At 40.7% G+C, this 26,060-nt stretch overlaps 2 protein-coding genes and 1 long non-coding RNA gene across 5 annotated transcripts in view; 2 read left to right on the top strand and 1 right to left on the bottom strand.

Annotated features, from left to right (window-relative positions):
- The first annotated feature begins 786 nt into the window (after positions 1-786).
- Positions 787-5,804, top strand: LOC120545948 (phospholipase D beta 1-like). Its single transcript, XM_039780643.1, has 2 exons — positions 787-903; positions 3,939-5,804. Exons 1-2 carry the CDS (start codon positions 840-842, stop codon positions 4,712-4,714), a joined length of 840 nt encoding a protein of 279 aa, XP_039636577.1. The 5' UTR covers positions 787-839; the 3' UTR covers positions 4,715-5,804.
- A 611-nt stretch (positions 5,805-6,415) lies between these two features.
- On the top strand, positions 6,416-7,353 carry LOC120546085. Its single transcript, XR_005636785.1, has 3 exons — positions 6,416-6,801; positions 6,914-6,991; positions 7,091-7,353. It is a non-coding gene; the product is annotated as an uncharacterized LOC120546085 (long non-coding RNA).
- Positions 7,354-9,326: 1,973 nt separating this feature from the next.
- Positions 9,327-26,060, bottom strand: part of erbin (erbb2 interacting protein) — a 52,818-nt gene continuing 36,084 nt past the window's right edge. The window contains exons 12-27 of one of the 3 annotated variants that reach the window (XM_039779811.1): positions 24,358-24,487; positions 24,103-24,218; positions 23,645-23,714; positions 21,492-21,591; positions 19,474-19,595; positions 19,002-19,175; positions 18,675-18,857; positions 18,465-18,567; positions 18,184-18,358; positions 16,567-18,091; positions 15,158-15,301; positions 13,992-14,045; positions 13,702-13,869; positions 12,953-13,045; positions 12,419-12,493; positions 9,327-12,312 (exon numbers count right to left, since the gene is read on the bottom strand). In XM_039779811.1, the coding sequence (XP_039635745.1) occupies positions 12,205-12,312; positions 12,419-12,493; positions 12,953-13,045; positions 13,702-13,869; positions 13,992-14,045; positions 15,158-15,301; positions 16,567-18,091; positions 18,184-18,358; positions 18,465-18,567; positions 18,675-18,857; positions 19,002-19,175; positions 19,474-19,595; positions 21,492-21,591; positions 23,645-23,714; positions 24,103-24,218; positions 24,358-24,487 (3,340 nt within the window). In that variant the 3' untranslated portion in view covers positions 9,327-12,204. Of the gene's footprint in view, positions 12,313-12,418; positions 12,494-12,952; positions 13,046-13,701; positions 13,870-13,991; positions 14,046-15,157; positions 15,302-16,566; positions 18,092-18,183; positions 18,359-18,449; positions 18,568-18,674; positions 18,858-19,001; positions 19,176-19,473; positions 19,596-21,491; positions 21,592-23,644; positions 23,715-24,102; positions 24,219-24,357; positions 24,488-26,060 lie in introns of all 3 variants that reach the window. The other 2 variants (XM_039779810.1, XM_039779812.1) reach the window with 2 other exon arrangements.

Here is a 26,060-nt window from a genome sequence, read left to right as displayed (position 1 = left end):
TGTCAGACCAAGATGACTAATTGATTAAATACAGACATGTGCTGAATCTCCAAATAATCATAACTGATGGTTTAAAGACCTATTTTATTTGTATAGGCCTATGTATATCCAAAACTGTGATCCGTTGTGCCACACAGTGAACCTGGAGCTTTGGGGGAACCCTGGGCTCCTCTGTATCATCCCAACGGCAAATAAAACGCAAAATGATATTTTGTATAAATTGGGGCTTTATTATTATCACCTCTGCCAAGGAGGTTATGTTTTCAGTTCAGTTGGTTTAAACTACTGGCCTAATTTTCATGAAACTTGCTGGAGGATGTCGTTATTTTTATTTCAGTTAATCAAAATGTTATTTTCACACCTGTTTTAGTTTAGTTTAACTTAACTATAGTAATCTTGATGCTTGCTGACAGATTCATTCACCTGGTAAGTGAGATCTGGGTCAAGCTGGTGTGTTCGTTATCATACACATCAATTATTTATGGAAACAAACACCTAAAGTACACACAAAAGTCCAAACAATTTACATATATTATCAATTTACTGTATAGAATCTCTCTCACGCACACACTCGCACGCACGTGCATCAGTAAAAGTCATGGCAACAGAATGGTGACGTGGTGACCAAGGTGATGTAAACAGCTGCAGGCCTTTTTAATTTCTCATTTGCATTTGGACTTGACACAAGTTGACCTGCAAAAAACTGGACAGTTGAAATCTTGGCGACTTGATCACCTGGAAAACAACTTCTGAAAAATTAACTGATACCTGATAACGGAAGAAAAACATACAGCAGTAAAACTACAGCAGAACCTAGCTACTGTAATTTACTGCTAGAAATGGCTTCTAGCGGACCCCCTGCGGGGGAGGACCTGCTGACCACACGGACCACTCACTTTGCAGGTGAGACATCTTTTAATGTCATGCCAAAAGTATTTATTATATTATTATGTTCATTAGCTAAATCCTTAAAAGAGACATTTAGAACACAATTGGCATTTGATCATGTTAATTAGTTAAATATAAAATAAAGAATTATTATTTTAGATGACCTGTTAGGAAAACACAGTTTTTGGTGACACTTGACGTTTTCTCGGTATAAAATAATTATTATATGGTAAGAATGTACTGAGTGTGGCGGGACATGTGTGAAATATGTTAACAATGGTGTTAGCTAGTTTGAAAACACTGTTATTTTTGTTCGGCACCATCAAATTTTCTGTCGAAAAATGGCAACTGGGCCATTTTTCGAATAATGCCAAAAAATACATTTTCTTGTGCACCATGGAAACGATGGAACTTAAGAACGGATCGGAACGTGCAGGTGTAATCAAATCAGTGCACGTTCCTCCGAGGACACCCGAGGTCGTGCTTAAAATGTATCCGGAGATATTGTCGGGTTCTTTGAAGTTCACGTTATCACCTGTGTGAAGTAGCCTAATTCTCAGATACTTCTGATCAATGTTATTATGATTATAATGCACCGAAAACTAAAGCTGTTCAGTAATGTCCCAGAGCTTCTACTTGCCATGTTTGTATTATCATATAACATTGAAATATGCTCATGTGGTATTTTCTTGTAACGTTAAATGGAAGAATGTCATGCAGTGACTGTGCGCATCCTGCGTTTTTTGGAGAAGCCCTGTTGTTAATTACACGTGAATTAACAAAGGTACCCACGTTTAAGCGTGCGTAATTGCGCACGCATATCTGCGGATCAAACGTTTTGGCTACATCTCAGTGTTTTTCACACTTTATTGCAAAGCTCTTGAAAAAACGCAGTTCCCACGCGTTTACATGACCAAAATTTCGGGTTAGAAAAGGGGTAACCCAGCCAGGGATCATTTTCGGGTTTTTAAAAACCGGAATATGAGCATATTCGCTATATAAATTCAATTTATTATTATTATTATTATATTCGTTTTTGCCGGTGTTTACATGGCCGTTCGCGACCGGGTTATTGCTAATATTCCGGTTTTGAACGGGTTATTGGCTGCATGTCAATGTACGTTTACAAGCTGTCAATTTTCGGGTTATGGTCGGGTTAAGGTCACTATTCGGTTTTCTGAAACATTCGGAATAACCCGTTTACATGCGTGAGCAGAGAGAGTTACTCCTACATGGAATTTGTAATCAATTGGCAATATCCCGACGTAAACGGCGACGCACGGTTAGCGTCTGGACGTAGCCTACGGACAACCTTAAGACGCAATAACTTTTCGGTCACCTTCTTATAAATCTCACTATCTCGGTACTTTCTGCCGTCAACAAAAGACATTATATTCATGGTTTTCACCACACTAATAAAGAAATTGGTTTCCTCCTCGCTCCAAAAGTGTGGTGCTGTGCTGCGTCTCGCCATGTTTACATCTACTTCTTGTTTACTTCCGGTATACTGCGCGCAGGTTTTCTGCATTGACATATATATAACTATATTATTATAGTATATAATTATTATTATAACTATGTTTTCTGGCGCATACAAGAAGTTCCTCTACTCAAAAGACCAAGATTCCTTGCGAATAGAACATGCGCAGAACACAAATCAATGTTCCTTTTGATGGGGATATGCCGATATACGCGTTTACATGACCAAAATTTCGGGTTAGAAAAGGGGTAACCCAGGTAGCATATTCGGGTTTTTAAAAACCGGAATATGAGCATATTCGGGTTTTTGCCGGTGTTTACATGGCCGTGCGCGACCGGGTTATTGCTAATATTCCGGTTTTGAACGGGTTATTGGCTGCATGTAAACCTAGAGTCAGAGCCACCTGTTTTGCCATTTTTTTATACAACGGAAATGTGATGCAACATGACAGAATTATGGCCTATTCTTCTTGTTCTGACTGCTATTATACTAATCTGACTTTTTTGTGGTATTATGGAACAAGATATGTTTTCAGAAGCAAAAACAGTAATGCGAACAGGGTCTTTATGTGGAATTTTGTCTTGCAAACGAGATTCAAATATTCTTCCCTTGCTGAGTAGAGACAGTGGTACTAAATGTCACATCTGACTGAATACTTAACCTGAATCCCTTTTGCTCTTCAGTCCCTCATTACTGCTACTGTGCTCATCAGGGAAGATACACATTACTATGATATGGATAAATTCATCACAACTGAACATGTGCTGCTGCAGACTGTTGTTGCCTGACTGAAATGTCAAAGTATCTGCACAGCACCCCAGTCAACATGTTCTTTAAATGAAGAAACAGATTGTTATAAGATCATTATGGGGTATTTTTGTGTAATATTGTGCAGTGTGTACAGCTTTCACCAACATATTTCTGAGAGTACAAGGCCCCATGTAAACTATGAAAGAGTGGAAAATAGTTTAGGCAAGAATAATAAAATTTTCTGAATCCAGGTCCAAAATAAAGTTGATAGCTGCGTGGACAAGTGAGCGACTGGGGCACACTGCCCTTTTCCTATTAAATAATTTTGAACCATAGCTGCTGTCTCACCTAGTCTATGTCTAAGAGCAAATTATGAAAATACTATCTCTATGTGAGATAGCATTTTCATAATTTGCTCTTATTTGAAATATCACCGACAGTCCCGCATTACTGTTTCCAGTCAGAATGATGTAAATCTTTATTTAGCATTTGGCAGTCAAATATGCCACAACTTCCAAAAGCAAAACTTTTGGATAATTACACGAGAGCAGTGTCCGGTGAAGATGTATCTAGCTTGAATGCATTATCAGATTACTGTCGTCCTGCCATAATGTTTCAGATAACAGTAGCAGAACTGCACAATATTTGATATTTTATGTTTAGATGTGGCTATGGCACTATGTTCGTTGGTTGTTTTTCTACACAGTGCTTGTAATGCATCTGGTGAAAAATGATTAATTAGGCATTTAAGCCTCCTGTTTAAGTCTGTGTTTTGGAAGTGGAGAATGTGACTTTTTTTAATAAATTTTTCAATCCTCAGGTGGTTCCTTCTGGCCTCTGAACTCTGAACGCCCTGCTGCTGACAGCCCCCCCGATGACCCAATCCTGCCGGATTACCAGGACGACGACGAAGAGAGTGGCGTTGTTGGGGCGGGTGATGTGGACGGGCTTCAAGAGGTTGAGCCTCAGGTAGGTAATGCGGAAGGTGAGCAGCAGTTCCCACCACTGCACAATGGGGTGGAGGGGCAAGAACAACGTTCCGCTGTTCCTTTTCCTGTTTACTACCCTGTTTACTACCCTCTTCACTACCCTGTTCCCTATGCTGTTCCCTATGCTGTTCCCTATGCTGTTCCTCACGCTTATCCTTATCCACCTTATGCTTATCCCAATTCTCCTTACGCTTATCCCCATGCTCAGTATGCTTATCCCCATACTCATTACGCTTATCCTCATGCTCCTGCTGACCCTCATACTTTCGCTCCTGCTGATCCTCCTGCTGATCCTCCTGCTGACCATTTTTACGATGGTATCGATGCTGCTGTTGATAATTTACTGGCCAGCTACAGGTATGAGCAATCTGAAGAGGACGAGGATGAAGACTCTGAGATAGATGTCGTTGGACCTGACATCCCTGAACTGGATGCCGAGGACATCGAGCCAATCTTCCTAGAAGATTCTTCTGACGAGGCAGTAGTTCCTGGATCCCCCACAATGTCTCACCTCGGCTGCTCCAGGAGACGCAGGGACGAGAGCGACGACGAGGAGGAGACTGCTGCAAAGAGGCGGAGGTGGGCTGATGACAGTGACTGGGATTAACTCTACGATGGATGGGCTGACATTCCTCCTTGAAACATCGGAGCAATCGTCGAGTCCATACCTGCCCTTCATCACAGCAGGACCAATGATTCCCGTGGTAGCTTTTGCGTCTGGCAGAGCTGCACATATCTATTTGTGTAGCTCTTCATTTTTGCACAGTGGATCGACTTTATTTCTTTCACCCTGAGGACTGGCCTTTGCGTCTTGCAGGGCCGGCGATGCCCCAGGTAGCTCTTGCGCCTGGCAGGGCTGTCGACACCCCACGCATGTAGCCTTTGTGTCTGGTGGGGCTGATGAAGACAAAGTTGCTTTTCACTGCCCTTCATCACTTCCACATCACAGCAGGACCAATGATTCCCGTGGTAGCTTTTGCGTCTGGCAGAGCTGCACATATCTATTTGTGTAGCTCTTCATTTTTGCACGGTGGATCGACTTTATCTCTTTCACCCTGAGGACTGGCCTTTGCGTCTTGCAGGGCCGGCGATGCCCCAGTAGCTCTTGCGTCTGGCAGGGCTGTCGACACCCCACGCATGTAGCCTTTGCATCTGGCAGGGCTGATGAAGACAAGGGTAGCCTTTGCATCTGGCAGGGCTGTCAACACCCCAGGTAGCTTCTTGCACTGGGGCTTTTTTGTAAATCTTTTGTATATATAGTTGTGTATCTCTTCATTTTTGCATGGGGGATCGATCGACTTTGTTTCTTTCACCCTGAGGGTCAGCCTTTGCGTCTGGCAGGGCTGTCGACACCCCATGCATGTAGTAGCCTTTGCGTCTGGCAGGGCTGATGAAGACAAGGGTAGCCTTTGCGTCTGGCAGGGCTGATGAAGACAAGGGTAGCCTTTGCGTCTGGCAGGGCTGTTGACACCCCATGCATGTAGCCTTAGCGTCTGGCGGGGCTGAAGAAGACAAAGTTGCTTTTGCGTCTGGCAGGGCAAGGAACCTTCAGCTTGGTCGGTGTTCAAATGAACACCATATTCCCCTACAAAAAAAACCTCATGGCACAAAGTGCCATGAAATCTCCCCAAGGGCAGTTTGGTTAAAGTCTGCCCAACGTTAGGCGCGCAATTAGGATGCCTCCTTAACATCTTCATCCAGAGGTTAAAAATACCTAAATTAATATTGCCAAAAAGGTACAGTAACAATATTAAATGTTTTATTTATAATATTCAGTAATTTAGAGATTATTTGTCTTACTAACCATTTTTGTCTGACTTTACTCTGATCTAACTCCACCACCTGACCTGTTGTTCACTGTGGACGAAAGAAGTAAGTATGGGCTTCTGACTTGATCTAGAATCAAATATAATATAGACATGTTACAGTGTTTAAAATGATATGATATAGTGTTTAAAAAAAGACAAATAGTGATGTAATGTAAACTAGTTACATACTCTATACCACACCTGCTCATTCATATATTATCACTAATTTAATAGTTCAAAGATTATTTGTCCGTTTTGCTAACCATTATTTATTGTTCACTGTGGATAAAAAAAGTAAGTATGAGCTTCAGACTTGTAGAGGAAGTCACTTAGAACAGTCTACAATATAAAAACAGAGAAATCAATATTATCTAACCTACCTACAAACTGTATGCTAGATCTATGTGTTCATATAATATCACTCATTTAGTAATTAAAAACTAATTTGTCTATTATTTATTGTTCCCTCTCACTGTTCACTGTGGACCAAAAAGGTCAGAATGAGCTTCTGACTTAAGAGAAAGTGACTTAGAACAGTCTACAATGTAAAGATTAAGTAAGAAATGTGTGTCATTGTATTGTAATTTTGTTTAGCTAAATAGTATGCTTATCCATACTTATTCAATAATTCAAATATTGTTTTACTAACCATTTTAACATACCTTTGTCCTACGCCACCATGAATGAGCCTCTGTCTTGACTGAGAAAGTAATATGTTATTTTGTAAAAATGGTTCTCAGTGATTTAATAAATAAACCATTATTTGTCTTACTCACCATCATGTATCTTTTTCTTCTCTTCCTCCACCTCCTGAGCTGCTGCCGTTCACTGCATGTGGACAGCGAGGTGATCGGCTTCTGACTTATATAAAGATAAATAAAGTAATGTATGTCATTATGTAAAATATATGCACCTCCTACTTATTCTTATAACGTATTCAATATATCAAAGAGTATCTGTCTTACTCTGTCTCACTTCAATTTCTTTTCCTCACACAGGTCCTATAGAGCTCAACAGTGACCGCCCACTTCTGCTTAAATAAAGAGAGCATAGAGTATAAGGATACATAAAGTAATGTACGTTCAGTAAACTAGCTTCATGTGCACCGGTTTATCCTTATTTTACAACTCATTCAAGATTATCTATCTTACTCTGTTTTTTTTTTCCTCACCCAGGTGTTGATTGCTGCACCGGACAGAAGAATGGCAATCGTTTATGACAAGATTTCAATATTTACAGACATTTACTGGCCTTTCTCAGTCTGCAGGATTATGTGCACTGCGCCAACGTCCAGACAGGCAGCGACTCAGTGTTCCTGCAGTACATCCAGGGTTACCTTGACAAGAGAGCTGGAGAGAAGTGGTCATCTGTGTTTTAGTCGACTAAGGATGTATCTTAAGCAATAGAAAGAGTTATATCAGCTGATGTAAGGCAGCACGGTGGCTCAGTGGTTAGCACTTCTGCCTCACAGCAAGAAGGTTGTGGGTTCAAACCCAGGCCTTTCTGTGTGGAGTTTGCATGCTTGCTTGCGTGGGTTTCCTCCGGGTGCTCCGGTTTCTTCCCACCATAAAGACACGCATGCAACTAGGACTACAGTTGAAAATTAGCCGACTGGCGCATTTATAGAAATGTTGATTAATGTGCATTGTCCTAATCAATCATGTTTGTAATAGCTAACTTCTTTAAAAGCATATTTCATTGCAAATAGTCAGAATAAAAGATGTAGTCTAATAAATTCTAATAAAGATCTGGGTTCAATTCCCACTGCAATACATCAACCAATGTGTCCCTGAGCGAGACACTTAACCCCTAGTTGCTCCAGAGGCGTGCGACCTCTGACATATATAGCAATTGTAAGTCGCTTTGGATAAAAAGCGTCAGCGTAATGTAATGTTATGTAGGATAAATTAGAAGTGATTTAGTCTACAGGGCTGCACTTAACAGTCCATTAGTATGACTGAATTTGGGACATTCTTAAACAACACAAAAAGCACAGACCTACATTATGTATTTATTGTTTTAGGGCAGGACTCCATGTCAACCAAACCACACAAAGCCAGAATCCAGCGGCCCACTGAGCTCACGTTGTCACCCTATTTTATCAACTTAACTAGTTTGGTTTTGCATTTAATAAAAAACACTTAGTCTTATAAAATGACACTGTATTGTGAGATTGTGTTTTTTCTTTTACTTCAGTGATGTTAGATTAAGTTTTTAAATAATTAACTGGTTTCAGAGGTCATAAAATGTATAGTAGCTTAAATGGTCCTAACGAGCAGGTACACTTCAGAAAGGGGAGAAAGAGCGTACGGAGGCATTTAGCCACCGCAAAAGATCGGAAAGTCAAAACACACGTGACACACTTCCTTTATATCAACATAAATCTATGAATGAACGGTGACAGAAAATTTGGAAATGTACATTCACCTATATATGATTTTATTATGCACTTAAAATTCTGCTGTCATTTTTGCTATACAAATCACAGTTAAAAGTTGTGTGTAATATAACCATTTCATTAAGTAATTAAGCATCAATTAGGGTGCGTAAGACAAACAAAAACAATGCTTCCTGCACACATACAATAGTCTATAGCCATGCTGACGGTAAGGATGTGAGGATATAATGATTATTACACAATAAATATAGAAAGGAGGAAAAATGGTATGAAAAACATGCCAGTTCGGCCTGAGGGTGGCACCAGAAGTGCGGCCATGTTGTTACATGACATGACATTTGGCAGAATGCTCATTCAACACAACATTCACCAGTCTAATCTAGTCAAAAGAATATAAGGATTTGTGCTACATTTGAATGGAAACTGACTGTTGAAGAAAATATTACATGTCAGAGGAAAACAGAGGAAGCTCAATGCAAATTACAATTTAAAACATCAGCATGGTTTGAGTGTGTAAAAGGCCTTCAGCAGTGTTAAACTGACAGAAGAAGCAAGCAGGAGTTCGTACCATCCTACACACACACACACACACACACACACACACACACACACACACACACACACACACACACACACACACACACACACACACACACACACACACACACACACACACGTTCCAAAAACCTCTGAACTTTTGCATTTTCTCAATAGATTTCAAACTATAGTCATGTCTGTACAAGTTTACCTAATTCCACACATCAGCCCACATGTAATCCTTCAGGTGACATTTTACATACAGCACCATGATGTACCAGCAAGTAGGAATTAAACTCATTATTGGGACTACTGGTGCTATACCGCTAATGTAATCACTGTATACATCTACCAATGCAGCCTGAACACACACACATACAGTCTGTACATTGGACTGTGCATCTGTACAGTTATTCATTTACTGCACTGGTTTAAAAAGCTAAACCCAGAGGATGAAATGAAGACAGAAGAATCTGTTGCTAAAGAGCATTAGTTTATTTTCCACAGGTTACTTCAGAAACAGGTATGTATTATGTACAAAATCTGGAATGTTGGATAAATGCATATCAATCATCATCTCACTGTGGCCGTTTCCAGAAGAAACCTTAGAAATACTAGCTATACATTAAAATGAGTGCCTCTGCATTGCAATTTATTGCTGGTTTTACAATCGCAAGTCACTAATGCCGTCATTAATTCTTTTCTCAATTTTTTAAGAGTATTTACAATTTGATTAGTAAGGTCTAAAAACCACAGACTACTAAATAAATAAGAATATGGGAGCATATGAAACCGACCGGACATGAATGAAGAAAATGAGACTACATGTTTTATCTCCCTAGATTGTCTACAATGTCAGACGATGTACATTTTTTTTACCATGAATATAAAGTGACTTACCGCAGAAATCCCCCCCCCCCCCACACTCTTAAAAAGTAAACAGAAATCACCAACAAAATTAATAGAAATAATATAAACAGTTCATGTGTAAAACACTACGTTCTGTGAGAAATTTGGGAAATGCATGTTATTGTCATTTACTTGTAAATAAAATTACCAACTTTAGATTGAGTTTAAAAAAATGAAGTGTACAGCTTCACTAAGAACAGCTACCTTAAAACAGTGCGACTGTTATTATTAAAAGGGGTATTTAATTTAGTTAATTTACCACAGTGTTTTTATTTTGGTAGCATAACATATGGGTCAATCTTAACTACATATGGGAACAGTAGATGACACAATCCACTGTAAACAAGCTGAGGGAATGCCATTTGCTGAAACACTGTAGGATGACATTCGATTACAAACAATTCAGTGGTCACAAATGTATTGTTGGAATTTATCGGGCCTTTACTCACTTTGTTGATCATTTCCATTTCTTTTGGAAACACGTCTCAATAAAGAGTTTTTACCAGTGAATGAATATTAACAGAGCGGTGCACAGAGTGACATGTTGCCTTTAAAAACAGCTTTCCTTCGGACACTGACAAAGGAATGTTCTGAGATGCAGCTTTGACTGGATTTTCAACGGTGATGCAAGTCGATTTTGCACAAACAAACATCAGGAGTTATGGTAATCTAAGCAACAAACGGTAAAAAGCTCTTCTTAGGCAAAGTGACACAAACATTCAGTTATACACAATGCAGAGAAATCTTTTGTTTAAGCAATGCTGTATATACATTTCCTGTGCTATTTCATTACAAAAAAAGATTCTTCTTCACAATATAAAATTCATGTAAAATCATCGGTGATTACTAAAAGATTGTGTTTAAAAAAAAAAAAAAAATGCTATCCAATGTTGTTGTTTTTGAATGAAAATGAAGGCTTTAAAATATTGCTTTTAAGCCATTATGCTGCAAAAGTACTCCGAAGGATGTGAACATGTGAATATTGCTTGGGTTCTGGGGTCAAAGCTCCTCCCCTATTCAAACAGTTCAAGGTCTATGGCACTTGACAACTTGTTTCTCCCAACTCTACTCTCTGTACAGCAAAGAAAAAGAAAAAAAAACTGCTCCAAAGTGATCCAAAGTAAAAAGCATGATAAAACATTTTTAGACACAAAAAGGCAAACTGTGGTCTTCTCCCATGTAAAAAAAAAAATAGAACTGACAGATGTTGAAACCCCCTGCAAAACAAACACTTATCTCACCAATGTCTGCCTGAAAGATGAAGCCCTTAAAAAAATAAAACCTTATGAGTGAAACGTTGACCTGTTCTTTTTCCAAATAGCTTTCTTAAGTTGTCTGCTGCTTTTGCCTTCTGTCCACAAATTTCCAAACTTGCTTTGGTTAACTAGCATAACCGCCATGTCTTTCTCCGCTTAAAAGAATAGTTTTGACATTTTTGGAAATACAGCGCAGGGGAAAAAAAAGGATTGGAGTAGCGGAGAGGATCGATAGCTACCGCTCTTATTGCTCGTGCGTCAATATTCTCCTCTCGCACGTCGCCTGAGAGCGAATAACCTCTCCTCTCCCGTTTCGCCAATATTTAAATTTCCTTTTCCATTTTCCAGTCTTATTAAAATGACCACACGCAGACTACTTTTTATCCCCCCCCCCCCCAACATCTGAGAAGCTGAGATTCATTGGGTGATATGCAGAGCAGTCGCTGTGAGGATGGAACTGAGAACAGAAGTGTCTGTACGCTGGAGGGTGCTCACAGGTTTATGGAAGCAGGGCTGGATGACTTCCTGTTCTCAACTCTTCGATCTTGCGAGAGAAAAAAAAATAAAAATAATAAAAACCCTCTCTAAAAAACAAAATCAGACCCCTCCTTGACCTACATTCGTCTCCACATGAAAAGCACGTAACATTGTCCTCCATATATGAACGCACGGCAGACCAGAAAAAGGTTTCAACATCTAAAATAACATGTGGACAAAAGAATAAAAACAGGCTAATTGAATGACAGGAGAGAGGGAGCCCTGTCCCCAAGTGGTCAATTCACATCAATCTGCAGGAATGAAACCTAAATCTATTCATAATGAAGAATTTATGAGTTTGGGACAAAAAAAAAAAAAAAAAAAAAAAAAGATGATCTGTACAGAGACCACAGTAATCATTTGCATCAGAGCAGATCACATCTTCAGCTTCTTTTGTATAAAAATATATATACCACAGTGATGGCCTTTTGAGGACTCGTACTTGCAGAGGTTTGCCACCGTCTCACTTTGATCCACTACATTCAGTGGTTTCCCCTGTTTAATCAAGGCTATGCAGATCTCTACTATAAATAGTCCCAACAGGTATCAACAGGTCAGTCTCCTCTGTGTATAAAAATATGAGAGTCAACAAAAAAAGTCTCTGTTCGTCTCTTTTCTCATGGCCCTCTTTCTTTAGAGGTCTTAGTTGAGTCTATGCTTGCGCTTCTCTTATGATAGTCAAATCCACAGTGTTCAGAAACGTCTTCAGGAGGGACACTGCGTACCCGTGATCTATATTCACAAAGCTGTAGCCATTTGCCTGTGAGAAGAGACAGATTTGTTTGGTTAATGTGGAGAAAAATCCCAACAAACCTTGAAATAACAACAGAAACTCGGACGAGAGCTCCGTTCTATTAGCAGAATACCTGGATGATTTTATCTCCCGGCTGAAGAATCATGGATGCCGGTCCCTCAGGTTGAACCCTTGTCACAAATATACCCTGAAATGATATGGAAAATATCATATAAGCTATACGATTAAAAGCCGCTGAGTTGAATTGAATGTTTTTCCAAGTGGCCTTCTCCAGAGCAGCTCCCAGGCTCTGGAACTCCCTCCCCCAAGAGATCCGCACCTCTGAGTCCCTCACCATCTTCCAGTCCCGCCTCAAGACCCATCTCTTCACCTCAGCCTACCCATAGTCCACCTGCCCCCCTCCCTTTTTCATCTGTATCTTGTTTTGTTCTACTTGTTTTGTTTGCTCGTTTTGTTTTGTTATGTTTTTATAATCTACCCTGCCCTGTAAAGCGACTTTGAGTCCATGAAAAGCGCTATATAAATTCAATTTATTATTATTATTATTATTATTAAGTGGCTGTACAAAAAAATTCAATTTCTATGAAAATAATACAAATATGAATGTATGGTACTATAATAAATAAAAAAATAAAAAAAGACTTACATTGTCATCTGGACGAAAGGGATTTCCTCGGCCTCCCACTCCTCCTGATATACTGAAACCCAGCTCTGGATTCTTCTCTACTTTCAGACGGATCTAAAAACACACCCACATACTTTCATCAGCCACTTATTCACAGCCATTCACTGTTTATTTATAATTAACAATATATATTAACAATTATACGTGTTAGGGTCCAGGTATTTCTTTTTTAACTGGCTTGCTAGCTGTATATGAAACTAATAAGAGATCAGATTCTTACAGCCTAAGATTCCCTTAGGCATGAAAGTGAATAAGCTTATTTCCTAAGTTAAAAACCACTTTCACATCGGTCTGTTAAATATGAAGCTACAGCCAGCAGGTGGTTAGCTTAGCTTAGCATAAAGACTGGTAACAGGGGAAAACAGCTAGCCTAGCTCTAGCCAAAGTTAACAAAATCAAACTACAAGCATCTCTCAAGCTCACTGATTAACTAGTTAAATCTTTATGTTTGCTTTTCCGTTTTCAGTGTATGTGCTATGCTAAGCTAAGCTAAGCAAACCAACTCCTGGCTGTAGCCAATGGGGGAGCGTTGATCTCCCATCTAAAGCTCGACAAGAAAGTGAATAAGAGTTTTTCCCAAAATGTCAAACTATTCTTTTGATCAAACTTCAGCCAAGCAAATGAAGAATATCCTCAAAATCAAATTAATCGTTTAAAAAAAAAAAAATCTGTATTTCTTCAAGTCCTTTGACACAAACACCATCCTTCACCTCTTGCTGCAGTGCGTCTTGTGGGATGCGTGGGGGCCCCTGGGGCGGATGGGAGACTTTGAGCATCAGGTAATCAATGAGCTGCTCTCTGGAAGGGTGTCGGGCCATGGGCGCCTGGCTCACCTGAGCACGAACAGAAGGGCCCATCTGACCGTTCATCAAAGGCACCTAGGAAGAAAAAAAAAAAACAACACACAGGAGGTGAATAAAAGTTTTTTTTTTTTTTTTTTTTTTTTTAAATCGACAACCACATTTTTCGCTTTGCCGCTAAACGCATGTGGTGAACCTACTTTTCTGTGGGGGTCCATGGTGTAGCTCTGCTGCCCTTGGGGAAACACATCATCCTGAAAGGGAAGAAAGTGATCATCATTAAGATGGTGCCCAAACCTCACTCAACTGAAACTCATTTACAGCAAGAGATAATAGACCGATAATTAGATACGGACACAAATATTTGTCATGTCCGGTAATGGCATTGAGCAGTGATGTGTTGCTTTGGAAGGAGGTGAAAGGGACACATCTGATTAAAATGAGATTAAACTGTGCTTAGTTTCTATTCAGCCTCTAATCAGCATCTAATTCTGAACATTAGCTTACAACACTCTCTCAGCACTTTTTTCCCCTCCTCTACTGATTCTAATAACCACTTACCTTTTGCAAACACCGTTTTCATCCCCACACACAAAGTGAGAGGGTATAAAGTGATTCTGATGTGATTGAAAGTTAAAGTGAAGAAGATGAATGAGCAAAATAAGGATTGAAAGTGCAGTTAAAAAGGAGAAGAACATCACGGTTGCTCAGATTCATTACAAACACAGGATGCGAGTGTGGCAGGGTGGAGGGATAACGCACACCGGGATCATTATGATGTTAGAGCAGGTTTAAAAAGGGGGTGTTTTGTACCATATGTGATTTTACATTTCTGATTATGAGTCACTAGAACCACAAGTCTCCATTTGCACTACAAGAAGACAGAAACCTCTTTCTTGTTCATTACTCAAATAAGATGTGGTCATCAATAGAGAGAGATTTCAGTTGTATAGGTCTGTCTTTCTGTAATTCCATCATGGAGGTAGTAAAGCCACTACACAAATTGGATAAATGGTACAAAAAAACATTAGTAGGCCCCTTTTTAAACAAGTCATACTGCATTACACTCAGAGGAACTACACAACAAACTAGAATTCATCAATTTGTCACTCAGAGAAGACACAGTCACATGTACGTAGAAAAGGGTTGGTGGTCGTGAGAAATCAGACGTTAGGAGAGAAATTGTACTTTCACTTGCCTATAAAAAGGACAAGTGAAAGATTCTGAGGTCAGTGATCACTTCTCAACATCGAGGAGAGAAGGAAACAGACATTTCTCATCTTCTAAAGGATGTGAAACAAGCAGGAGCTGGAAGCCCTGGCTAAGTATGAGCTGCAGGAGCTAACTTCAGGTTCACAGTACTCACACAGAAGCCCAGAGCTCCGTAGGGCTGTCCGTCCCTGGCACTAAAGACCAGAGAACCTTGGCTGGCATGCATATCCCTATAGCTGCCGTAGTGAGACCAGCTCAGCGGAGCGTTATTGGAATTATAGGAGCGAGACAGCACATTCTGAACAGAGGGACGACATGGAACAACCAGCACCAACCGACATGTCAGCCGTGACCAAGCAATCCAGCAAATGAGCGATGACATAAAAGACACAACAAAAAGGTTTACAGCATATACAGACAAACATGCAGTGAGGCATACTGTGCATATAGCTGGGTTAGTACGCTTCGGCAAACTTCTGACTTCACATTAAAGGGTCGATTCACACAAATGTCTGCAACGGTATCCAGCCATACAGGTTTGGTTTTATTTGCCCACGTTTTTTTGAGTCACCCAAATGAAGTGAAAGGTTCAGGTAGCCGGCACGATTCCATTTTGGATCCGGTTAAAAGTCCCTTATCAAATCTGGCACTGACAATGTCTCTTAGATGTCTCTGACACTACAAGTACCTGCAAAGAAATAAACAAGTGACTGAACATGGTCAGACCATATTTTTTTTTTTTAACTGATAGATGTCCATTTTCCCCTTCAAACAAACTACCTTGAAAGATTTGATAAGGGATACAAAAGAATTCAGCGCCATGAGCAGATTCTGAAGTGGATTCAGATTCGAGGCCACTGATGTACGGTAATGTGTACAATATGAAATGTTATCAAACCCCATCCCTACACCTTTAAAATGGAGGTGAAAGGAATTTTGTTTGTGGTGCTCACAACACTGAAACAATTACATAAAATTCAACAGCAACATCCCTCCCAAAATGCAGATCCCTCTTATTGTGGATAAATCACACAGGGAGGTTTGCGGATTATTCAGATTAACCGGGACCTTGTTTCTAGAAAGACGCGTTGCTGTTCATTTTTTGTACTTTCTCAAAGCTGTGAGCGCCACAAACTAAATTCCTCTCAGCTCCATTGCATTGGGTTAGTAGCAGAAATCTCAGAGGCAGATACCTCAAAGTCTGGGCAAACAAAACCAAATCTGTATGCAGAGCTTTGTGCAAGTGACACGTCTTTTTGTAAATGGGTGAAACAACCCTTTAAAATGGGCAAATGAAAAGATTTTCAGATATTTTCTTCTTATTCACATGATGTTGCGATAGTCTTTGGTACTAGCAAAGTAATTTAAGCAAATGTAATAGCGGCTCTATGGCAAGTTTAGGACTTCATATGAATATCATGTTTTGCTGCCATGCAAGGATGATTGTGTTCATACTGTTGGTCAAATTTGTGTGATCTACACATCATAGGGTTAACTTTACAAAACAAGCATCAATTCCACCCTGAAACGGTGTTTACTAACATTTACAGTAGTACTTTTTACCTTTTCCATTTTCTTGGCCTCGATGTGCCGCATCACCTGGTCTCTCCAGTCAACTGGCACCCTTCCTGCTCCAACTCCTCCTGACACCTGTCCAGGCCCATCCAGCAGTGAGTGCTCAGACTTCACCCTGGTGTTGTGCCTCTTGCTGGGGCTGCTTTGCTGGTAGTTGAAATCGCTGACCGACATGGTCCTCTCTGGAAGCTCGTGGGGCTGCGGCCTGGCACCGAGAGGCCTGGAAGCTCCGGGTACGTCGATGCTGTAAGTGCGAGCTGAGAGGGGCCTCTGCATGGCCTGGCTCATTGCCAGCGGCCCCCTGCCGAGGGTGTGAATGTCCCTGTAGGTCATGTATTCCCCGTCAGGCACCTGTATACGCCTCGGGTCACCCATGGAGGCTGTGGAGGCGGTGCTGCTTTGCCTCTGCAGAGTGCTGCTTCTAGCCTGGCCTCCAGTAGAATGAAGTCTCTCCTTAGTCCACATGTCCCCAGGGGGTTTGGGAGCCATGGGAGGCCCCCTCTGCTGGGGCTGTAGAGGGTAGGGAGGTGCTTGATTACGGTTGGAGTAGTTGGTGTTGGCAAGCGAGTGTGGTGGAGGAGGAGGAAGGTAACCTTGGTGCTCTGGGGGCATGGGCGTCCTCTGGGACCAGAGGCCCTCTTTAGGCATGGCACTGCTTGTGTACTGTATGTTGTACTGAGGAGGAGGGATGCCCATGGCCATGCTGGAGGAGACTGCATATCTGCTGGTGCTGGCAGGGGGCTTAGAGGAGGAGAGCAGGTCTGAGGAAGATGCAGAGGAGCCGGGGTAGATCTGGAGAGTCTGGTCGTTGAGTAACTGACTGGCTGACTTGCTCCGGACTATGCTCTGGCCCTGAGCTCCTGGCCCGGCTCCTGCCATCCTCATCATTCCTGCTGCGTCATAGGAGTCTTCATCCCCATCAAAAGAGTACAGCTTCAAGCCTCCTGTTTCTATGTTGCTGACACTGTGAGACTTCACCACCTGCTGGGGATGGCACCTTTTGTCTGGAGACAGTTCCTCTGTGCTGCGAGACAGAGACATGTCACTGCTGGCTGTCACGCCTGTCGAGGCCACATGCACAGCAGATGTCTCTACTCTCATTGCTTGGGTTTTGTTCCCAAGACTATTGATGCAGTCACTGACCTGCTGGTTTCCATTCAGAAAATGCTCCATGTTGTCATTGCTAAAACCCTGCTTGCTGTCCAAGTCCTCCTGGGTTACTGAACCATTCTTGGTTGGGTTCCCCTCATCCAGCTGAACCATGTTGTCGGTTGGCAACTTGGACACGTTCATATTGATCTGGTCCCACTTGGTGTAGGTTTCGCCCATGCCGTTGTTAAATCCCTTCTCAATGAAGGCCAGTCTGGCTTCCATGGACAGGTCGTAGTCGCCCATTTTCTCTGGCGGAGTCTGCTGGGTTTTCAAAAGGGCCTGAAGGGATGTTTCGGAGCCATTTCCATTATGGAGGAGAGGGGTGGTGTCTTTAGGCTGGTTCATATTCTCATCCGCTCGTCTAAAACAAAGAAGGAGGTACATCAGGTTTTCTAATAACGACATTAGGAAGACTCTCCTTTGTATTCTATGTACGTGAAGACTAGTACTAACCGGCCTTTTGGTAGGAAGGGCATCTTTGCCTCTCTCTCAGGGGTGCACAGAGAGTTGTCCTGACTGCTGTCTGTAGTCAGAGACACCGAGTCAGACATGCGTGATGGCGACGAACAGTTACTGTTGTTCTGGTTGCTGTTGGCCACTGTGTCGTCCAGCAAAGAGTCTGCATCATCTATTAATCAGAAACATCCCTGTTAGTTTACTGTATACAGACACAGTCACTTAAAATACTATATTTTAAATCACTCAAACACAACTTTTACCTTTTTTGTCCTTACTTAAAGTCACTACTTTAGGCTGGTTGATGGAGATCTCAATAAGAGGGGGTCTCATTTCTGCCATTTTCATCTCCTCCTCTTCATCAGACAGCTCCTCGGAATCCTTAAGACAAAGACAAAAGTGTTCTTAAAGCTGCATTTTTCAGTTGAAACTTCATAATGTGCTTGTCGTCTTTCTTAAAATTGTGAGGACTAAACAATCGAGAGTACCTCCAGGGTGTCTTCATGGTTCATCATAGAGCCCCCTGATGATTTGATTGGGACTTTCTGAGAGCTGTAAGAGTCTGAAGTGTCTTTTGTTTCTGTTGCAGATGGGTTATGGGAAAATGTGTCGGTAGATACTTGGGAGTCCATGTCTGATGCTGTACCATTAGGATAGGGAGGCTCAATAACCTGCACAAAAACAGCACGGATGGTCAGTTATTTATTGAAAGTGTTCCCTCACTTGCATGTAAAATATGCAGTTTGTTAAAAGGGGAACTAAAGGGGGACCAAGGTTTATTTCCAAGTAAAATATCTCATTTAGCTGAAGCTGACCTTAACTCCCACGTCCTGCACTCCAATGTGGTTCCTCTCATTTGGTTTTGCATCTTTCCCCGACTCGTCACTTGACTCGTCCTCCTTCAGCCTGTGAGCCACAGACTGGGCTGTCTTCACCATGTTCTTCAGCTCGTCTGGGTACGGTGTAGGGTAGCGCTTCAGGTTTCCCTCCTGGAATAGCACAAATACCCACAAACTTACCATTAAAATCATCTGGTTGCAGTTTTAACAGAAGTGGGACTAAGAGAGGTGAAATTTCCTGAATCCATATTAATATTTTGGTTTGACTTCAACAATAATTTCTTGAAATTGTTGTAGAAAATGGGACACGGTGCACATTATTCATGAAAACTGCTACATCAAAGTGAAGGTTGTAGCCAAAATATTACTTGTGATCACAACAACGCCCTTGCAGTTTGGAAAACCACGTCCCCACAGTTATTTATCTTTCCCACGGTTCCACACTCACCCTTGGGGGTGTTTCTCTCTCGTCCTTGTCCTCGTCACACTCAAAGGCAACCTGAGCTCGATGCTTGCGCTGCTCCTCCCAGAGAGCTGGATTAAAGCTCTCAGAGTCGGAGTTGGGAATATCTGAAATAAAATCAGAAACCAAGTGGAGGATGGGTTAGTTTTATTGAGACCTTTTAAGTCCCCCCCATTTGCGTTTTTGTAATTCTAAAAAGTCTGACTTTGACCACAAGATGGCGCAAATACTGCATGAGGCATGCCAATAAATTGAAGGATCTGTGGAGGAACTTGAAATGCAGGAGTTAACCCCTTAAATTCAAGCCAAACCATTCAATAAATAATTATTGATACTTGGAATTGTTGTACCAAACCAACATAAAAACATTAAAGTACAATCAATTAACATACTTGCAGGATTTGCCACTAACTTCATCATGAATCAGTCTGTAAATCCTATGGCAGACAAAATGATTGCTAAAAATTACTTTGCAGACAATATGCCAACACTTCAACGACACATTTATAACAACTAAGTCTTCAGCTCGCTCTCGGTCCTTTACCGTCACTCCTTTATGACTCCTCCATGTTGGGAAGGGAGAAGCAAAGCCATGATAACTATGAAAATTAGGTCATGAAAGTGGTGCTTGTTGTCATGATGCTGCTGTCCTGAAACTGCAGTAGCATCTTGCATTAGTGATGTGCCCTCTGTCATGTTTGTAAGTCTGACACTTATTGCAAAACTAAGAATCAACAAATTTGACACTTGACTGAAAATATCAGTGTACAAATACATCACATCCTGGTTTTTTAAGAAGGTAATATCAGACTATATCATTTAAAGCCGTCATTCACACTTGAAGATGTAAATTAGGCTTTGTGGTTTCCTGTGTTAAAAAGCTCTTTACCCCCAATTTGGTGAGAAACAGATGTATAGTGTTTAAAACAAGCTTGTTAACATGTATCTACATTTTAATAAGAAGTTGACAGTTAAAAACAAGTACACAGTGCGCAGAAATAGCTGATGTTGGGACAGAATGAACTACACTAGCCGAGAACACGCCATATCAACAACTCTTGTTGTCTACAAGTTAATACACCATACCAGAGTGTGAATGCACAGTGGATAATATGAGTCACCTGGTGTGTGGCCACCATATCAAAAAGTTGTAAAACATAATAATTGCACTCAGGTCATGGCTTATTCCAGCTTCTCATGAAAACACGAGGAAACCGATAAAAATCCCCAGTAGATTAACTGTGGAAATGGCATAAAGCAGATGGCTGGGCGATATCTAATAGAGGACAAAACCTACCGACAGTAACTTGTACAGGAGCATTTTCTGATGGTGCACCACATCACGGACATTGTTGCAAAAATCAAGCAGCTGACTCGCTACCATTTCTGTATTTCAAGCTTGTAGTCCTTGAACCACTAATTACTCTAAAGCTTAGATGCAACAGGGTCAGCACAAGCTGTCTGGTGCAATAGGAAACCAACCCAAACTAACAGATGCTTGACAAGACGAAGACGAGTGTTTCTTCTGCAGCTTTGGTCTCAGGTAACGAGGTCTCTCATAAAACATGAATACAGGAATCCTGGCAGGCCACCAATAAGACTGCTACGATAAAGATGGTAAGTTGTAGTCATGGCAAGACCTAAAAATTTGATATCAAAATACATTTAATTTACCTAAAAATTGGATTTGTATGACTTACTGTTAGATACATGCTTACAAAACCACTTATAACCAAACTTACTTTAGTGGACATGGACCATCAACTCCCACAAACTATCGGTGTTTTATTCCTATAAGTTGTGCTCATATTAGTCATACAAGTAAAGTTATATGAATTGTCTGATTGCCTGGTAGTACAGATTGACTAACAAGCTTAAATCTGTAATATGAGCCCCGCTGCTAAGAACTGAATGGTAAAAAAAGGTCAGCAACATTTTCAGTTTGAACCAGATTCCATTTCTGTTTTATCATTATTGGTCTTGTTGAATGCAAAAGTACTCACAGTCCTCAGTTCTGGTTTGCTGGGGAAACATGTAGTTGGTCAGCATAATTTTGTGTGTCTCTGGATCCTCCTCCTTCTGGAGAGGGATCAGGGGCTTTGACTGTGAGAGACAAAAAAAAGTAGGTTTGAGTGTGCTATCTGCAATAAACAGTGTTTTGTCAACACACAGAGTGCTCAAAGAGTGGCCTGGTGTTCTCTGTGCCTCACTTTGGCATGGCAAGTGAACTGGGCTGCAACATCAGTACTTGATAATACCTAAATCCAGTCAACTGGAGAACACAAGTTGCACCAATTATAAAATGAATGTTGTTTTTCCCACAATTTCCCACAGTTCCTTCCAGCTGAGTCTCTTCCTCTAATCTTCTCCAAACCACCCACTGGCCTCAATTTGACTGAGACACTACTTAAGCACCTCTGGGTGCCTCTTCATGACAACCATTCCTTGATGAAGCTGGCGTAAGCGCCATTAATGTCCCCAAGGCCCCATCATCATTATTGCACCTGCCGAACAGTATCCCCTGTGTCTCAGCACTACTGTGCCTGTTGTAAATCGTATTTATATACACGGAGTACCTTTATGGTGTCACAAAGTGTCTTACAAGTCAATAAAGGCAAGGGAAATTACACTTTTGATACACAAAGACAACAAAGCCACATTGATAAAAGAGGATTCTAGAAACCGTCTACATTGACAGACCTCATGTCTACAGGAATGCTGTTTTGAGAGCCTGGAGGCAAAGGCTTATTCACCCTTGGTTCATAGATCCCTGGTCATATGACATTGAAGTCCTGTCTCTATAGTTTCCTGTTAAGAATAGAGCCTGACCGATTAATCGGCCAGGTTGATATATCAGGCAATATTGGCTCAATACAGATATATCGGCATCAGCGTTTATGTAGAAATTGAGATTCAGAAATGCCAAAGATGTTTTAAAACAGTGTCACCATTCTATAGTTTGCCCACCAGAAAGGTGCCCCGTACATTTCTTGGGCACAATTGTTGAAAAAACAGATGTAAGGGAACCTTACCAAAAATGTTTATGGGTTCAAATCATTATCTGATTTTTTAAAATTCTAAAATATCAATATTACTGCCCTTAAAAAAATCCTCTGTGTGCACAAGGGTAAGCAGGTGAGTGATTGTAGACAGAAGTGTAAATGAGAAGAAAATTCTTAAATTGTATTAATTTAATAGGCAGCTGACTTGAGGCCAGGACAGCTCTACATCAGTTATTCTACATCATTCTGCAATGACTGCAGTTTTCCAGTGACTTTGTCCAGGCTTTTGCAGAACTCAAAATAGTCCAGCTAGGATGAGAAAAAGCATGAATAATTGATTTTAGAATGTGGTGAGAGTCAACAGACTGTAATTTAGAAATATTTACAAGGTTGGACAAAGTGAACACACTGAATCAATATACTCCTGCAGAGTCTTCGCCAACATTACTTTGCACACATTAAAACTCCTCTGCTAAGCTTGATACGAGTAGTTCAAGAATTCCTTTTATATAATATAATTTCATACAAAGCTACACTGCTATGACAAGAAGGACCCGAAGCCACTTCCTTACACTTGAGCTCAGCAGACTCAAACATTTCCACTTCTGATAGGCTTATCTTGTGTTCTGTCAAGGGCCACATTAGCCAAGGCAGACGTCCAAACTTAAAGCAACACAACTTGTCTGGTTAACTTGATCTCTCTTCATCTGCTTTACTTCCGGCTAGTTGCTGCTGCCTGCTGTCATCCTGTCATTCAGATCTGTGTCACACCACTTTTCAGGGTTAATAAAATGCTAGATTACTGTACTGTTGCCTTTAAACAAGTATTAATGTAAGGATAACTTTTCTGTCATTCACTAGGCTCCTTCTACAACTTAAAAATGTAGAGTTTACGATATCATCGAGTCTGATCTGCATTTCCATTTGTCACGTATAGATCTAATGTCCTGGAAGTGGTTTACTAAATTTTGAATGCGTTTTCCTGTGAGCAACTTGGCCTTGCTGGATTCATTTACAGCCGTTTGTTGTGGAGAGTCACGTAACCCTGCTGCCATTGCAATCTCTATAGGACGCATCACCGTCTGACTCAGTAGCACCTTTTGTGAAACCCTTTTTTTTTTTTACATGATAAATGTAATCTTCAGTAATCTTACCTGGTTTTCAGACAGCCACATTGCAGTCATCTGGTTCAGTTTAGTGAAACTGTAGGGAAGACTCCTTAACCTGTAGTGGAACAAAAACTACACTGGTACCAACTACCTTAAAGACTCAAAATCCTGATGCACCGAAAACATAACCTCCTTGGCGAAGGTTAAAAAAAAAAAAAAAAAAGGAGTTATGTTTCAGAATTTGTGTGTGCTTGTCTAACAGTGACAATAACTATTCATCTGCTGATTATTTTCCTGATTAATTAATTTCTCTACAAAATTCCAGTTTAAATCTTGCAGTGACGTCTTAAAAAATAGATTCAGTTTACAATCATAAACCAGAGAATGATTTTAAAATGACTTTCTATGTTGCAATCATTCAAAGTAAACAGTAATCAAAACAAATTAGATTTGTCCTTAAACTTTATCCTTATTATTCATGAATACTGTCAGTTTAGACTCACTTGTTGTTGCTGAGATTGATAACCTTGAGTTTCTGCATGTCACCCATTTCCTCAGGCAAAGACTCCAGTTTGTTGGAATGTAGGAACAGCACAGTTGCATTCTTCCATTTGCCCATCTGTGAGAGGAAGAAACCAATAACTCATAACCATGAGCCAACATGGCTAGCTGTTACAGATGAGCAGACTGGCTTGCCACACCATTTAACACATCTCCTCAAACACACATATACACTCTACTGTAATGTGCATACTCACCTCGGGGGGAAGCACGGTAAGGAAGTTGTGATCTGCAGCAAAGGTGCGGATGCTGACACACTGACCGATGGACGAGGGCAAGGCTTCGATCTCATTAAAACTACAGTCCAGCTCATCCAGCAATGTCAGTCTGATGCAGAGAGGAGAAAGATGGGAGGACTTTAATCATGTGGTGTTATTACTGTATAAACAGCATATACTATGGGAAACAAGTTTTAATCTTGTCTGAAGAACTAAAGTGATTTGGTAGTGTACTTCCATGAAGCTGGGAGATTTGAGAGAGACAGATTAAAAAAAAAATATATATATATATCATTAAAATTAGAGGCCGAGAAATCCCGATCTAGTATGGGTCAAGTGCTAGCAACCCTGGATCCTACAGTTCCCATAATGCAACTTAATAGCATCGTTTTATTAAACCCTCCCTGCCTGGTAAACACCCACATTTTTCCAATTCCACATCCACAGTTTGTAACACAGGCTTTCTATTATACATTCATAATAGAAAGCCTGTCACTATGTGACAATAAATGTATAGTCTCCACAGCCATGCCAAATCAAACTCCCTCCAGAGCCACAAAAGACATTATACAACTGTTTTCATAGGCTAGAGTAGTACTTGTTATGACGAGTAAACTGAATTTTCAATTTAGGATCAGTAGAATGCCCCTTTAATTCTACTACATCTGACTGTCAAACTAGGTGTCATTACTGGGCAGCATGATATTGTGAAATGTTTTCTAGTATTTCTGTAACAAGTCTTTGCAAAAATTCCATATGGCCGTCAACGCATATCCACACCAGTTATTTGACAGTCTTACATTAACAGTGGAATGGACATTTACAACAACACTGATGCATCTTGAAAGCTTAAGGGGACATAATCTAAAAGTAGAAACATTTCAAATGGAACCCATGTTGACACAGAAGTGCCAAGCAGCTGGGGCTTTTTTCTGAATGAAAAATGCCAATGCACTCTGGGGATTCACATGAATGCAAAAAGAGTCGGACTCGCCGGAGAGCTACTGTGTTATTGAACCACCAAACTCCACAAGATTTGACCCCTCCCTGCTGAATATAAAACAGGGACAAACAACACTGTGCACCAACAGTGGACTGAATAAGATCAGTTACGTATGAAAGAAAAATTTATCCGCTTGCTTAGAATACAATCCTTGCATGGGATTATGAGACAAAGCCTATGGTTTACATAGGCTTTGTCTCATAATCTGAAAGAGAAACATTAACCGGATAATTGACAGTGTTCGTTGTCTGGAAACAATGGATGAACTGTACAGCTGCAGTAGTAACTGTCAGTCAATGTAGATTTGTCTCTTTTCATGGATGTGGGAATGGATGGATAAAATAAAATTTGAGCCTAATCTTTGTGTTGGACGACAATGATTCAGATTAGGCGAAGGGTCAGGATGTCAGTCTGAAAATGGCTATGGCTGATTTAATCAGTGGTGCGTTGCATGGTCATCTGGCCAAAGATTACAAATGACCCCTCCACAATCAAGCAAACCACTTCCGGAAATCAATATGGTAGACTCAGAACCATGACATTCAATTATTGTTATTCATACTTCATAATCATCGCCTTTATCCAGTTACTCAATATCATCAGCATTAGACCAAAACAAATGAAGCATCAGAACACATTATGTTTAATGGAAATATCTGATTTATCCAGACAGACGTTT

Source organism: Perca fluviatilis, chromosome 17 (genome assembly GCF_010015445.1).
Source record: "Perca fluviatilis chromosome 17, GENO_Pfluv_1.0, whole genome shotgun sequence".
In the NCBI taxonomy this organism is placed as follows: Eukaryota; Metazoa; Chordata; class Actinopteri; order Perciformes; family Percidae; genus Perca; species Perca fluviatilis.
Note: the sequence above shows the minus strand (reverse complement) of the source record. Positions and strands in the feature narration are given on the sequence as shown.

Excerpts from the sequence above, each read along its gene's own strand:
- LOC120545948 (XM_039780643.1), top strand. The coding sequence starts at position 840 with ATGGCTTCTAGCGGACCCCCTGCGGGGGAGGACCTGCTGACCACACGG. Across the intron at positions 904-3,938 it reads ACGGACCACTCACTTTGCAG|GTGGTTCCTTCTGGCCTCTG; the intron begins GTGAGACATCTT and ends TTCAATCCTCAG.